The sequence below is a fragment of the Mixophyes fleayi genome, chromosome 8 (genome assembly GCF_038048845.1).
Source record: "Mixophyes fleayi isolate aMixFle1 chromosome 8, aMixFle1.hap1, whole genome shotgun sequence".
In the NCBI taxonomy this organism is placed as follows: Eukaryota; Metazoa; Chordata; class Amphibia; order Anura; family Limnodynastidae; genus Mixophyes; species Mixophyes fleayi.
Window position 1 is genome coordinate 73,435,184 of NC_134409.1, and position 14,694 is coordinate 73,449,877.

The 14,694-nt window shown below is 36.4% G+C and overlaps 1 protein-coding gene across 2 annotated transcripts in view; it reads right to left on the minus strand.

The window, feature by feature from the left end:
- PRRX1 (paired related homeobox 1) overlaps positions 1-14,694 on the minus strand; it is a 136,636-nt gene that overhangs the window by 6,321 nt on the left and 115,621 nt on the right. The window contains exon 4 of one of the 2 annotated variants that reach the window (XM_075184084.1): positions 10,991-11,072. The exons of the other annotated variant lie outside the window; for it this stretch is intronic. Within the exon in view, the coding sequence (XP_075040185.1) occupies positions 11,021-11,072 (52 nt within the window). The 3' untranslated portion in view covers positions 10,991-11,020. The remainder of the gene's footprint in view (positions 1-10,990; positions 11,073-14,694) is intronic. 2 annotated transcript variants of the gene reach the window in all.

Consider the following 14,694-nt stretch of genomic DNA (forward strand, 5'->3'; position numbering starts at 1 on the left):
GTCAAAGCTTGAAGTAGATGGGCTACAGCAGCAGAAGACCACACCGGGTTGCATTTCTATTAGTTAAAAACAGGAAACTGAGGCTACAGTGGGAACAGGCTGAACAAAACTGGACACTTGAAAATAGGAAAAATGTTGCCTAGTATAAGAAATCTCGATTTGTGATGCAGATGGTACAATCAGTACCAAGAAATAAAATGCAAAATGAATACTGCATTCTTAAAAAATATAATCAGGAAGAAAGCTTTTCTGTAGGGCAATATTGCCAGATTTCTCAATATACATACACCCTAATATACATTCCTTTCAGGGATATCTGGTCTTCTTTGGCACATATATAGATGATTTACTTTATTTGTGAGGGGGATATTTTTTTATATCACTAATTCTAGTTCTCATGTAATAATGGTGCTCTACGCATGTTAACTTTTTGTATATAGTACTGTTGGTCTTAAATGATGTGATCATTTTCACAAATTTTTACATCAAAGAAGTGAGTTCTATTTTTTCTTTACATTAAAAAAAAAAAAAGTAATCATTATATGCTGTGAATTCAAAACATCACTTGGGTCAGATTAGGAGGGTGAGATGAAATTGTTCCTCACAGATTGATTTTAAGAAAAGATCAAAATCAATATATAATTCATTCCTTTTAGAAATGGTATTCAAAATCAATGTCAGCGAAGACTCTTGCTAATATAAATTCTTTATCTAGAGAAAAATTCATAGAGAAAAATAGTATTGATACAGTAAAATGTTTAGCCAAGAATACAGATATAATTTTATGTTTCATTCTTCAATTTAGTAGCTCATTTTAGAGCATTAAGAACATTATTGCACTACATTACTATATTCTCTAACAAGATAGTATCCTTACGGAATTTCTACCACAAAGGCCATTAGTTTTGACTTTTTAAAATGTCAAGAAAAATATGCTAGCTCCTATTTCGATAAGGAGAATCCTTTCTCTCTGATGAAAAAATAATAGTAAATACTGACCATAGTTATCTTACACATAACATTTGTGGATGATTTAAATGTGAACAATTAGCATTACATATACCTATATTATAGAAAGTTAGTTTTTCTTACAATAGATCTAAAAAAGATTTATGACTGCTAAATATATTAATTGCAAAACTAAATTTGTGATCTATCTCTTAGAGTTTTCATGTGGCCTACAGCAGAGCCGTAACCAGGCAGGTGCGGGTGGTGCCGTCACCCGGGGCGTAAGCCCAAGGGGGCGTAGCAGCCGCACGCTACCTGCCTCTGTACCTTCAGCCTTTTAGTCTCTCCACTTTCCCCTGTCTGTTCCCATCACTTTTCAGCCCCCCTCCCTTCTTGCCTGACCAGTGTTGCATTGGAAGCAGTGGAACGCGAACTTTCTGTCAGTGGAACGCATGTGCATTCAGTGAGGAGCGGCGCAGAGTGGAGTCTGCGGCAAGCAAGAAGAGAAGAAAAAGAAGACAGAAGCCGATAGAAAAGGTAAGTGAAGGAACGGAGCAAGGGGGAGCAAAGGAAGGCAGAATGGCAGAGTGTGATGAAGAGAGCCATTACTGTGGCATAATATGAACTGAGGGCATTACTCTGGCATAATATGAACTGGGGGCATTACTGTGGCATAATATGAATATAATATTAAATAACTGATATTTGTCAGGTAAGGTATTCTTTAAGATTTTTTGTTTAACATTTTAAAACTCTTTCGCATAACAATCCAGTTTTGTGTATCTCTTTTAGTGTTCTTATTTGAGAATTAAGTGCATGAAATATTAGAATACCTTTCAGTATATATTTTTGAGTATTTTAAATGGTCATTAGGGCAGAGAACCGGTTGTTAATTTATTTGAATCCCACCACTGTATATAAATATATATGTGTTGTGTGTGTCCATATATATATATATAGCTATCTTGCATGTGCAAATATGTGTAACAGAGTTCTTTCAGTAAAGTGCTAGCCACACCCCCATATTAGGTTGGCCACACCCACTTGGCAAATGACACTCCCACTTAGATGGGGGGTGCCGGTGCCCTGTCTCGCCCAGGGCACAAAAATGTCTAGTTATGGCACTGGCCTACAGTATACACCAAAACTAGTTTTCCAGAACATTGATGGAGCGTCATTAAAAATGTATCAATCATAGTGTTCTGAGACATTTTATATTAATATACAATAGGGAGAATTGTGTCAGAGAAGCCATCCATTTCTTCTGCTTGTGAACTCTGCATCAGAAAGGTTTAAAAGAGACCTTTTATTTAAATAGTTTGAAAGGTTTGTTATTAAGCAGATCTACTTATTCTTTCTCTTTTCTTATTATATAATTTATGATTATTTATATACATAATAGTATAATTTTAGTTTATGAAGATTATAATTCAGATAACATACAGTTATATCATTCTATATTTTGCCTTTCCCTAATGGGCTTGATCTGATACCACTTGGTATTGCAAGGGTTAATTCCCCAATCATGTTTGGATCTTTCTGACTGGATGAAGGCATTTAAATATTGTGATCTCATATTCAGTTTGTATACTTCTGGGGACATTGTGAGCATGGCAAAAAAAACCACACCAAGTGAATCACCATCAAGTATATTTTATTATCTTAAGAAATATCAACCTCATCAACAACATTAGGAATAACATTGAACGCTTTTTATCATACAGTGCCTAGTAATTGAAATCTCCAGCTATTTGATTAGCGGCATGCGAAACAATGACAGAGTAACTGGCCTGTATGTGGTTGCAATATATATGGATTTTCTGTCATCTTAGTGTTATATAAAGTGTTTTACAAGCGGTTTGGGGACGGCTTTCTGCTTTGGCATAACAAATATTCAGGATTCAAATGCTTAAATCACCCTTTGTTTGAAGCTCTGCTGATTGTGGAAAGAATTTGTACTTTATCATCATCATCATTTATTTATATATGTGCGCAACAAGTTAAACTATATACTATCCAGATGTCTATCTCCTATCATGTTGTTTTTTGATTATCCATTGAATTGTGCTTCCAGGTTATCAGAAAATTATTCCAAGTGGTTCATTTGGTATTATATCAAACATTTATTTGCATCAATTTGTTACTCTATTTAAACATGTCATCTTATATATTCTGTGTTATTGGTACTGAAGGTTACCATGTGTAAGATATTCAGTATTTCTAGATTTCAATTTTTGCTTTATTACTACACATAATTCTAATCATAGTAAGCCGTTCGTTCATTTTGTTATGTGTAATGATTAAAGTATGTATTAGTATATTGGGTGCCAAAACTAAATATTATTTGTTTTTGGAATTATTTGATTTATAAGGCACCACAAAAGGTCTGCAGCACTGTACATGAAATTTCCTCTAGTATACAAAACACAGACAGCAATGATCCATAATATAATACATCTTACATCATTATACTAAACATACTTATACACAGACTAGACATCTAATAAATAACAAATTACATTCAAATAACTTGTTAATAGAGATCAAGTTATTTACAGTAAGTAAGAGTGATCTAATGTCCAAAGTGAAGGAAACCTGGGCTCAAGAAAAGGGCTAATGAAGCAGGCCTAGCGGAACAGCGGGTGAGGTGATATTAGAAGGAGAACACGAGGAAAGAAGGCTCTACTCATGAGAGCTTAGGGGGCAATTCATTTGGCCCACGTTACAGGTAAAAGTAACGCGGCCTGCTCATTATTACCGCTATTACTGTAATAATGAGCTTAATTACCGCTATTATGGTAGATTCAATGGCGGCTTTTTGCTCGCAGCTCCCTGAGCTGCGAGCAGAAAGCCAGGTTAAAACTGCCGTAATAACGGTAATAGTTTTAGCGCTGCGCTAATTCGGGGGGGAAATAAATTTCCCCCTTAGAGTCTAAAGGGAAGATGAGAACACAAGTATGCTGGCATCGAGTAAGGGAGTGAAAGTGAGGGAAAGGAGATAGGTGGAAGGCTCATAGGTTTGAATAAAGAAATGAATATTAAGGGCACAGTTGAAACTTTGCGAGTAGAGGTTAATCTACTAGGACATGGGAGATTAATATTTTGATTAGTGATAGTGTCCTTAGAAAGATTGGCAGTCCATCTTTTTACAGAAGCTTTCTTGTGACTCAAAATTATTAGCACCACTATGGTTGATTTTGTTTTTCATAGTCTGTACACTCTATAAATATCTGTGGATATAGATTATTTTTGCTTACCTGTTTTGTTTTTTCACCAACAGTCTGACTTTTGATCATGGAATGTGTTATTTATATTAACCCCTTGCTCTATAGCTCGATTAAACACAAATCTGTTGTACTTAGCCAATAGTAGCCATAGGTCAGTGTATTAAATCTCTTAGTGACTGTTGTCACCTTGTCAGCTGAAACTTCTTAGGAAATAAAATAAAGTGAATGGATTAAGATTTTTTCCAGAAACCATAATTGTAATTTTGTAAAATACAAACTCACAATGCCATAGAAGCTTCCCATGTAGTCAGTTTTGGAACATTTGACCATAACTCAAGATGGAAATTATTATGACAATGTCGATGTATGACACCCAACACAGATAAAGAACAATGCTTTGATGTCAAGATCAGCTCATTTTCAAGCAGTGATAAAAAAGCTCCTACGAGAGCTTCCAATCTAAAAAGACATTTACAGCACTTTCATCCAAGAATGTTCAAAGCTGTGAATGCGAAAGGAACTAATGCCCAACTCTTCAAGTTCCAGCCAAGCAAAGGATCCGAAAAATTCTCAGGCATCAGTTACAAGATATTTTTATCAGTGACAAAGGTATTGTAATAATGATGGAAGATATATTAAAAAAACTTCTCACACAACTTCTTGCAAATAATGGTGTACCTTTATCCTTATTTTCACAACTGGCTTTTTAGGTCTGAATAGAGAAATGGCCCACAAACTTGGTGTTTTTCTGGAAAGGGATAGTATTAGAAAAATAGTAATTGAAGAAGCCCTTAACCAAAAGGAAGAGCTTAAAAAAACTCTGCGCATGCCACAGAGTGAAGTATTTTGCCATAAATGTCCAATTTGTTTGTGACAATGAAATAGGAAGAAGAATACCAAGAAACAGGCAGGAAAAGATACCGAAGCTCATGACACCAGCGAGTTTCTCCAGGTGTTTGTAGAAACATTTCTGCAAGGTTATGAACTTAAAAGAGAACAAGTTCTGTGCATTGTAACGGAAAGAACAAACATAAGAACAATTATATTAATGAATGCAGATAATGAAAGTGACCAACAGCTCAAAGAACATGTCCGGTTCAGAGATTCAGGAATGTTTGACAATGAAGATCACATTCCTGCAACTGAGGAACAAACTGAAGTTGCTGCTATAAAGAACAACAAATTATCCTTTTTAGATGATCTTATTGAAGCTGCCTCAAAAAACTCCCAATTCATCACACTCACTATGATATTCACACATAGCAGCTGGCAATAAGAGACAGTGTGAAAGAAGGACATGCTGTTGCTCTCATAGGCAAGGTTAGGATAATAGTTACTGCTGCCAGAACACCTAGTAATGTGAAGTGATGTGCCAGAAAAGGAGCAATTATAGATAAAGCTACACTCTCGGTCAGCACTTGCTTGACCTGAATTCCTTTCTTATGGACATAGCCAACCTCTAAGTGGCGTTAAGCAGTCAGTGGTGCAGGTGACAGAAATGGAAGAGTTGCTTTGTCACCCATTTACAGTAATTAACAAATTACAAGCAGAGGGCCTAACTCCAGGCATTTTCTTAAGGAGCGGAGGAACCTGATGTTTCAACTGTCCCAACAAGGAGGATCAATTGCAGATGGCACTGCTGCTTCAATGAAACGTAGAGATTCATTGTAGACCCAATGCAGATGATTCTGTTGGTTGACCAACAGCTGACTAAAGTGAAAGATGCTCTGTCTGAGGTAGCAGTTAGGATGAATGGGTTACAGGAATGTCAGGAGGAAGAAGAAGCTAGTGCTGCTTCCACATCTTCAGTCTCATAAACTAAGGATGAATTTGATTTTGACCAATATTAAAAAAAAGCATTGCACTTAGAAATGGATATCTCGCAACAACCCATAGATAACAAATTGATTACATTTCAACAAAATTTTTCACTTGCAGTAAAAGAAGTAGAAAGATTTTATTGTTCATCAAAACTAACAATGAATGAAGCCATTCCCTTACATCCAGAAATTGTCAGAGATGTTGCCCTGGTGGTTGTTACTTTGCCACCAACTCAAGTTAGTGCTGAGAGGTTGTTCACTGTTCTTAGAATAATTAGATCAGATTTCAGAGCATCCATGCAGGAGGATCTGACTGAGGCTATTATTTTCCTGAGGACAAATTCTTCATAGAGTTATGTGCACTGAGTAAAAGTATTGCATATTTTCATCTCTCAGCACTTTTTTGCTCAAGTAAATATATAATGTGGTCTAATAGTCCTATTTATATAATTCTGATTAAAGAAAGCTCCTATTTTTCTGAAATTATCCATCTTCTATTAGCTTTACCATACACAGAAGAGTACAGTCATGACCAAAAGTTTTGAGATTGACACAAGTATTGGTTTTCACACAGTTTGCTGCTTCAGCGTTTTAGACCTTTTTGTCACCCTGGCATGCTGTCAGTCAGCTTCTGGGCCACATACTGACTGATAGCCGCCCATTCTTGCCTAATCAATGCTTGGAGTTTGCCAGAATTTGTGGGTTTTTGTTTGTCCACCCGCCTCTTGAGGATTGACACAAGTTTTCAATTGGATTAAGGTCTGGGGAGTTTCCTGGCCATGGACCCAAAATTTCGATGTTTTGATCCCTGAGCTACTTAGCTATCACTTTTGCCTTATGGTGCTGGAAAAGGCATTGTTCATCACCAAACTGTTCTTGGATGGCTGGGAGAAGTTTCTCTTGGAGGATGTTTTGGTACCATTCTTTATTCATGGCTGTGCTCTTAGGCAAAATTGTGAGTGAGCCTACTCCCTTGGCTGAGAAGTAACCCCACACATGAATGGTCTCAGGATGCTTTACTGTTGGAATGACACAGGGCTGATGGTGGTGCTCACCTTTTCTTCTCTGGTCAAGCATTTTTTCAGATGCCCCAAACAATCTGAAAGGGGATTCATCAAGAAAATGACTTTATTCCAGTCCTCATCAGTCCAATCACTATACCTTTTGCAGAATATCAGTCTGTCCCTGATGTTTTTCCTGGAGAGAAGTGGCTTCTTTGCTGGCTTTCTTGACACTAGGCCATCCTGCAAAAGTCTTTGCCTCACTGTGCATGCAGATACACTGCTGCCATTCCTGAGAAAGCTCTGCACTGGTGGTGCCCCAATCCTGCAGCTGAATCAACTTTAGGAGACGGTTCTTGGACGCTCTGATGCCTTCTTCACAACTATTGAACCTCTCTTCCTGAAGTTCTTGATGATCCGATAAATGATTGATTTAGGTGCAATCTTACTAGCAGCAATATCCTTGCCTGTGAAGCCTTTTTTGTGCTGCATGTGTTTCCTTGCAGGTAACCATGGTTTACAGAGGAACCACAATGATTTAAAGCACCACTCTCCTTTTAAAGCTTCCAGTCCGTTATTCTAACTCAATCAGCATGACAGAGTGATCTCCAGCCTGGTCTTCGTCAACACTCTCAACTGTGTTAACGTGAGAATCACTCACATGATGTCAGTTGGTCCTTTTGTGGCAGGGCTGAAATGCAGTTGAAATGTTGTTTTTGGGATAAAGTTCATTGTCATGGCAAAGAGGAACTTTGAAATTATTTGCAATTCACTATTCATAACATTCTGGGGTATATGCAAATTTCTGTCTTAAAAACTTGGGCAGCAGACTTTGTGAAAAATAATATTTGTGTCATTCTCAAAACATTTAGCCATGACTGTAGTAGTTAGATATATTTATGAAAAGCATTTGGTAATATAATTATAAAGTGTTTGTAAGCAGTGGACATCTTATTATGATTCTATTATGGTAGTATTACATTTTATGTATTTTTTAGTTTAGGTGTATCCTGTGTTTCTATTAAAACCCTTTCTTTATTAACTACATAGTTTGTTGTAGATTTACTTTTTGCACTGTTTTCTTGTTCAGAAATTTGAAGAAAATACATTTTCAATTAATTCAAGTAAATTTATTATTACGAATTAATGTACATTTGCCATTTATGAAGGAGTCGGAGTCGGTCAGTGGTAAATTAGAGGTATCCGAATTGAAGGTTTGGCACACCGACTCCAGAGCCTTGTTATGGTAATAGAAAAAAAATAATAAAATAAAACAGCAGATTAGTATAAATATATTTAAAGGGAACTGCCTAGATAAGCAGATAACAGGCTTATTTAAAATATGTAGCCATTTTTAAAAATATTATATGAGGCTTAAGAGAGATAAATAATTTGGTGAACCAGTGGTTATAATATAAGCAATGGCAGAAGTGGGCTATTATATGGTGGTATGTCATACTTTCACTTCTCCTACTGCCTTAATTGCAAAACTATCAAATTCCATTCACTTATGTTTTCCATCCCACCCCTTCTAGATTTTCATTCAACCATTGATTAGAAGTATGTATAGCTATACTATGTTTCAAGCAAGTTTACAACATAAAGTGAGCTATGCATCTTGTCTAACAGTAGTAACCACAAACAGTGGACTGATAATAGATCAGACATCATAATTATTGCTCCGTCTCTATTCAAACTGTGAGGCACATAACGTAAAGAACACACTGGAGATATTGCTTTAACTGTGCATTCAATGATCCCAAAGCCTGCTCTATTTTCAGTGTGCTATGTATGTGGTAATTTCTGTCAAATCGCACCCCTCAGTTGACCTTAAAGGATGTTGGTAGACTATTTGAGCTTTGCCAGAGTCTTCTGGGGTTGTCAGAGTCTACAAGTGAAAATGAAGAAGCGTTTATTGTAATCTTTACTCAAACATAATTTTTTTGTAAAACAGGCAGTGAAATAAATGAGGACTAATACAGTACGGAGAGAGATGCATTAAGTGCTACATCTTTCCAGAAACGGAAGGCATAAGGTATTGACTTATGTAGCTTGACAAAGGCTTCCAAGGCTTTTTAATTAACAATATTGTTAATGGCTGAAATTAATAAGTTGTTATTGTTTACAACATAGTTAAAAGTGAGTGCCTTTGAGACCGATGGGCCTATTTACTATGGTGCATTGATAAGATTTTCTATTACAACCATAAAAAAATCTATAATTTCTGCAATTTACTTAATATTGCCGGAACAGTTGAATATCGCACAGCTGCTTCAGCAATATTTTTGAAGTAAATTGGAGATATTGGCTGACAGTCGTAAAAAAAGTACTCTTACAGCTTGTCTTGGCCAGTTTTGAGTTCATTTGTGCTTGCGTGACCCAGCTTTGCCAGATCACACATACATAGTGGAACTGGAAGCCCCAGCTTGGGCTTTCAGTTCTACTAGTAAAAAAATTTAAATGTTTAAAAAATACATAAAAAATATATTTTTTTAAAAATTAAATCTTTAGCAGCCATTCCTGTTAGTAAAAAGCCTGCAAAACTTTTAATTGTCGTGGTGAAAGGTAGCCCTTTGATAGGGAGGAGCCCTAAAATGCCAGTTTTCCCAGGAAAAATGGCTTTTCTCCCTTTCATAAATAGGCTCCTCAAAACATGCATGTCATAAACAAACCATTTAAAAGTGCTAAAGCCAAGAGCTCCAACTCTACTTGTTTAATCCCTGGTTACTCATTCAAACAGCCATCATTCTCATTATTATGCATACAGGATCAATACACCAAAACTATATTACAGGAATTTATCAATACATAACAAATACATCTTTCAAAGTACTTTTGGATATAGACTTAGCCATCACCCCAAGTCACTTATCAAGGTCTTAATTAAAGCCCTATGTTTGAGTGTGAAAGGGCTTGCTTTACTGTCCCAAGCAATTATATTTATTCAAATCAGTCCGTCTTCAATATAGCCCTTTCCATCTGGTACATCCAACTATGTTTCTACTCACGTTATTTGGTCTAAATTAATTAATTGATTACAAAGGTATTTTAAGACATCTCAGTCTCAGCAAAAGTAGGATGAGTAGAAACTCCAGGAGCAGGACATTTTGTGCAGTATGGAAGGGGGGCTGTATTTGAAGATTTGTAATCCACCATTTAAAAAAAGCAACAGTAAAAATAGCTGTTTCTCCAACACAGTATAAATATATAGTTTTGTGCAAATGTTATCCACAAAAAATAGCAATAAACTTAAACATAAATTCAAATGATACATTTTTGGTAATGGCGATGTCGTTTAAAGGAAAATGTCAGATTTTCATCACAGTTCACCCTCTCTCTCTCTGAAACAAAATAATATACTGCACAGATAAATTTATTTGTAATATGTTTATTACTGTATACAGGGCTGTTATTTATTAGTTCCACACTAATAGCCAAAGTGTCATGCAAGATGGTGCATGCCCAGAATACCCCCCCCCCCCCCAAAAAAAATAAAAAAATTGAAGCAAACATTTCTTACATGGAGTAGGATCCTTGCTTTATTTAGTAAAAAGTTAGTCAACACAAATAGTACATTATTTTCAAAATATCATTTTTTTTAGTCGTTTTTCCTCTGCGTTGGATAATACTTTTCTTTGAAGCATAATTTTATTTCCAATATCCTTAATAATTATTGGTCTTTCAAACATTTAGATATATACTAGTAAATATTATTCTACTTGTTTTTTTTAAATAAAGCCAGTAGTATTTCAGGTTTGGTGGTCATTCAACAGCAGTTAGTGCATAAACCTGCTTTTTGTTGTGCCAATATAGTTTTTAAAATTAAGTTTATTACAAAATATATGGATATGTTTTTACAAATTAAAACTTGCTGACAGTGTTACCTTACGAGTACCACAGGTTTTACGCTATGTCCTGTTACCTCAATATCTTAGAGACTAACCATCTACAGGGATTATTGTAAAGTATTAGTATATTGTGCTCACATACTCACCAAAGGTGGCAAAATTTGGGTTTCATTTTTTCACCAATCCTGGAAAAGGTAAGTTCTCACTTTCGGAGTTTGGGACCACCCACTAAAACGCAGGAGGCAAAAAAAATCTGCTGTCAGTGTTAAATTTATTGCTAGAATGTTCCTTTATATAATTTATGTTGATGAAAATACATTCCTATTTTAGGTAATTAAAGGGTACCTTTAATGCTATTTTTTGATGAAGGAAACAATAACGGTATTTTCTTTAAACATTAACGATTCAAGAAATAAAAAAAAAGAACATGCATTTGTGATGCAGTTGCACAGTGGTGTCCTAAGAACTTGGTTCTTTAAATCGTTATCCAGTAAAAACACTGTTGGACAAAATACAATTGCACAGTGGTATAGGAAGGAGGCAAGTGGTAGAAGGGGCACTTGACCCTGGGTGGAGGAGCAGCCAGAAACGTTGTGTTGTTTTTTTACACTTATCGGTGTGATAAACGGTGTATATTTCACTGTAGAGGGGGAGGAGTCCCCCCAAAAAATTAAATTGTTTATGTTATACTTATCAGTGTGATAATAACTCAGCACACAAAACTGTCTTTGGCCATCTGCAATGCTGTATTGCTCCTGGGCGCCATATTACCTTGCTATGGCACTGCATACTGTTTTTTCCTAGAAGGGCTTCACTGTAAAACCTTGCGCAATTGTGGCTGTTTTGGAAATATGAAAAACAATAAAACGGTTTCTATTTAGCATTTAGTGTCCCTTAATAGAGGAACTAAACCTAAAAAGTGAAAATCTTCAAGTCCACCTTCTTCCAATACAATGCTATTAATATAAAGCTATGTCTAAGTGAGCCCCAATGCACCATAGAAAGACCAGATGACCCTATAGAATATAATGTTATTAAACTGCACTTCTATAAGGAATCATACAAAACCAGTGTTTCTTCTTCACAGTTTAATTCAATGAACTTTAATTGGCTTTTGGAGTTCACTGTGAATCACAGATAAATAATGTTAATAGCCATTTGCAGTAGTGCATATTAAAAAGGCTACACAAGCTCAATGGGTATTTTGTATTCTCCATGCCGCAGTGCCTGGAGAATTTGGGATTTTTGCTCATTCCAATAATCAATGTTTTCCAACTCTCTGCTTTCAGACCTGCTAACAGTCCAATGTCTTCAGATGCTACAGAGTAAGAACATATAATGAGAAAAACATTTAGCATGGCTCAGAAGAACACTATAAACAATAGTAGCTCAGAAATTAGGGAGAATAGATAGAATTTGACGCATCATTGTAGACAAATCATTCACTCCTGGGCACAAACTGGAAAATAAAAGTGCATTTAACTTGTTTATTTATTATTTGTATATTATAGAGCATTGCTTTCAAATGGTCCAGATAGGTTAGACATGCTGCTTTCCAATATTCCAGTAATAAAGAAAAGGACAGTAATCTAATAAAAAAAATCTAGAAATATGCACAGCATACAAATAGTTGAATACAACTAGATATTCCTCATTTTTATCCTATTGCTTTATCCATAAGTTCACTTCAGTCCCAGTGAATTTCGAAGAAATGCCTCTTTATCTCATTATAATAAATGCTACGTAAACTTAAATCTACTGTCGATCCTGGTACAAAAAACTAGATGAACCTGTGTATGACATCACCACAGAGGATTTTGCACTGCTCCTTGGCTGTTCTGTGCTTTGTAAATAATTCAGAGTATTTAAATCTAATTGATAAGAGTAAATAGAATTTGGTATTCTCTAGAATTGGAAAAAGAAGAAAGTGGAGGTAACTTGGTGGTAAATCTATCCTGTGTTCTGCATAACATTCACACGTTCACCTCCAGATTACCACAAAGGAAGTAAACTGAACTAAATTGCTGGTTATTTAAAATACAGATAACATTTACCAGCATTTACAAACCACTTTTCTTCTACATTCTGTTTTCCTGCTAAGTTGTGAAATCTCTTCATCTGTTACTGAAGTATGAATATGCATAGAGGGCTTCATTTATAAGGTACACTGGAAGTGCCCCACAAACACTGAATCTCCTGCATTAGGCTTCTGATAAATAAAAATGTTTCTTAAAAATGCCTAAACTGGGGGAGTAGCTTAGCAGTTAATATGAAAGGACTGACTTGGTGCTAGTTCTCTCTACCATGAGCTATTCTGAGCTGACAACTGGTTGTTTACCGACACGCACCACTTGCAAACAGCTTGTTCAGAACGCTGACCCCTCGAGCTACTACCTGAGGCTCAATCCTCCCGTTTGCGAGCACTACGGAGGTCTCCTATTGGGAAAATAAGTTTTTTACAGAATAAGTACAGTCATTACCCTGTTACCAAGCAGATAGATTCAGACATGACATCAATTTGGCATCCTACCCGTCACCACCTCACCCTACGCCGCTACCAGACCTGTGAAGCCTGATACCCCAGCACTCTCCGGACACTGTCAATCCCAGGATCCACCACCACTCTATCAGGCAAGTACACTACCTCACTATATATTAGAGCAGTCAATAGCCCTGTGGGCAAGTACACTACCTCACTATACATTAGAACAGTCACTAGCCCTGTGGCTCCATATACTGCTGACCCACACGTTACCTCCGGTGGCAGCATAACATCAATCGCTGGGGAAGAGAGGTCAGGGTGCAAAATTTAACAGGGACAGTGTCTTGAGACTGTATTCCACCTCCGAACCAAATGCAGGCTTTAGAGTATGGTTCTTCAGTCATTTTATCTATCCTATTCAATTGTGTACAAGCATACCTGAATATCTCTACTAAACTTGTATCAATATATATACCTGTGGCCTACTTTAGGAGTGTGTATATCAAGTTCTTATACCTGTCCTTTGATTTTGGCAAATGTGGGGTTAATCCTTCTTATCTAATGTCTTCTATTAGTGCAACAAACCACAAATTATTGGTGCTGAAAATGGATAAATACATGAGTACATCTTCTTTGACTAAACCACAATGATCGAAATCCGAGAAATCCGACAAGAAAAAAGGCTATTCTCACGCGGGTACATCTGGAAAAGTAAAAATACTAATCAAGCCAGCTCTGGTCCAGCTTTGACCCTCCCATTGTCTAATCCATCGCCATCTGACCTGAATAGCCTGAGCTCTGAAACACCTTTGTCTTATGATGCTGTTGTCAAGGTGATATGGGAAACCATGGAGCCCTTGCTACAAACACATCCATCAAAATTCACAGATGCCATCAAAGATCTAACAGACCAAATTGCTACCAATAAGCAATGTGAGATCAGTCAACAACATATAGGGGAACAAATGCAGGACATTTCCTTCTGACGCAGGAAGTTACCACACTGCAAAAAGTCCAGAAACAGATGCTCAACAAGATTGATGACCTTGAAAACAGATCAAGACATAATAATCTTTGACTAGTTGGACCTCTTTGAATCCTTTAAAGGTGAAGCTTTAATACAATTTCTCACAGCAGCCCTACCGACCTTACTTAATGTGTCGGACGACCTGCAAGGATTCGAGATAGAGAGGGCACATTGCCTAGGTCCAGCTAGGGACAATCTTGATAACAAACCTCGGTCATCTTTAAATGTTTGAACTCTTTCACTTTACTCTGAACTAAAGTTTTCATGTTATAACTGTCCAAATGTCTTTGGGTAATTTATACCCAAGGCAGATTACTACATAGACTAGTGTTTATGTTATA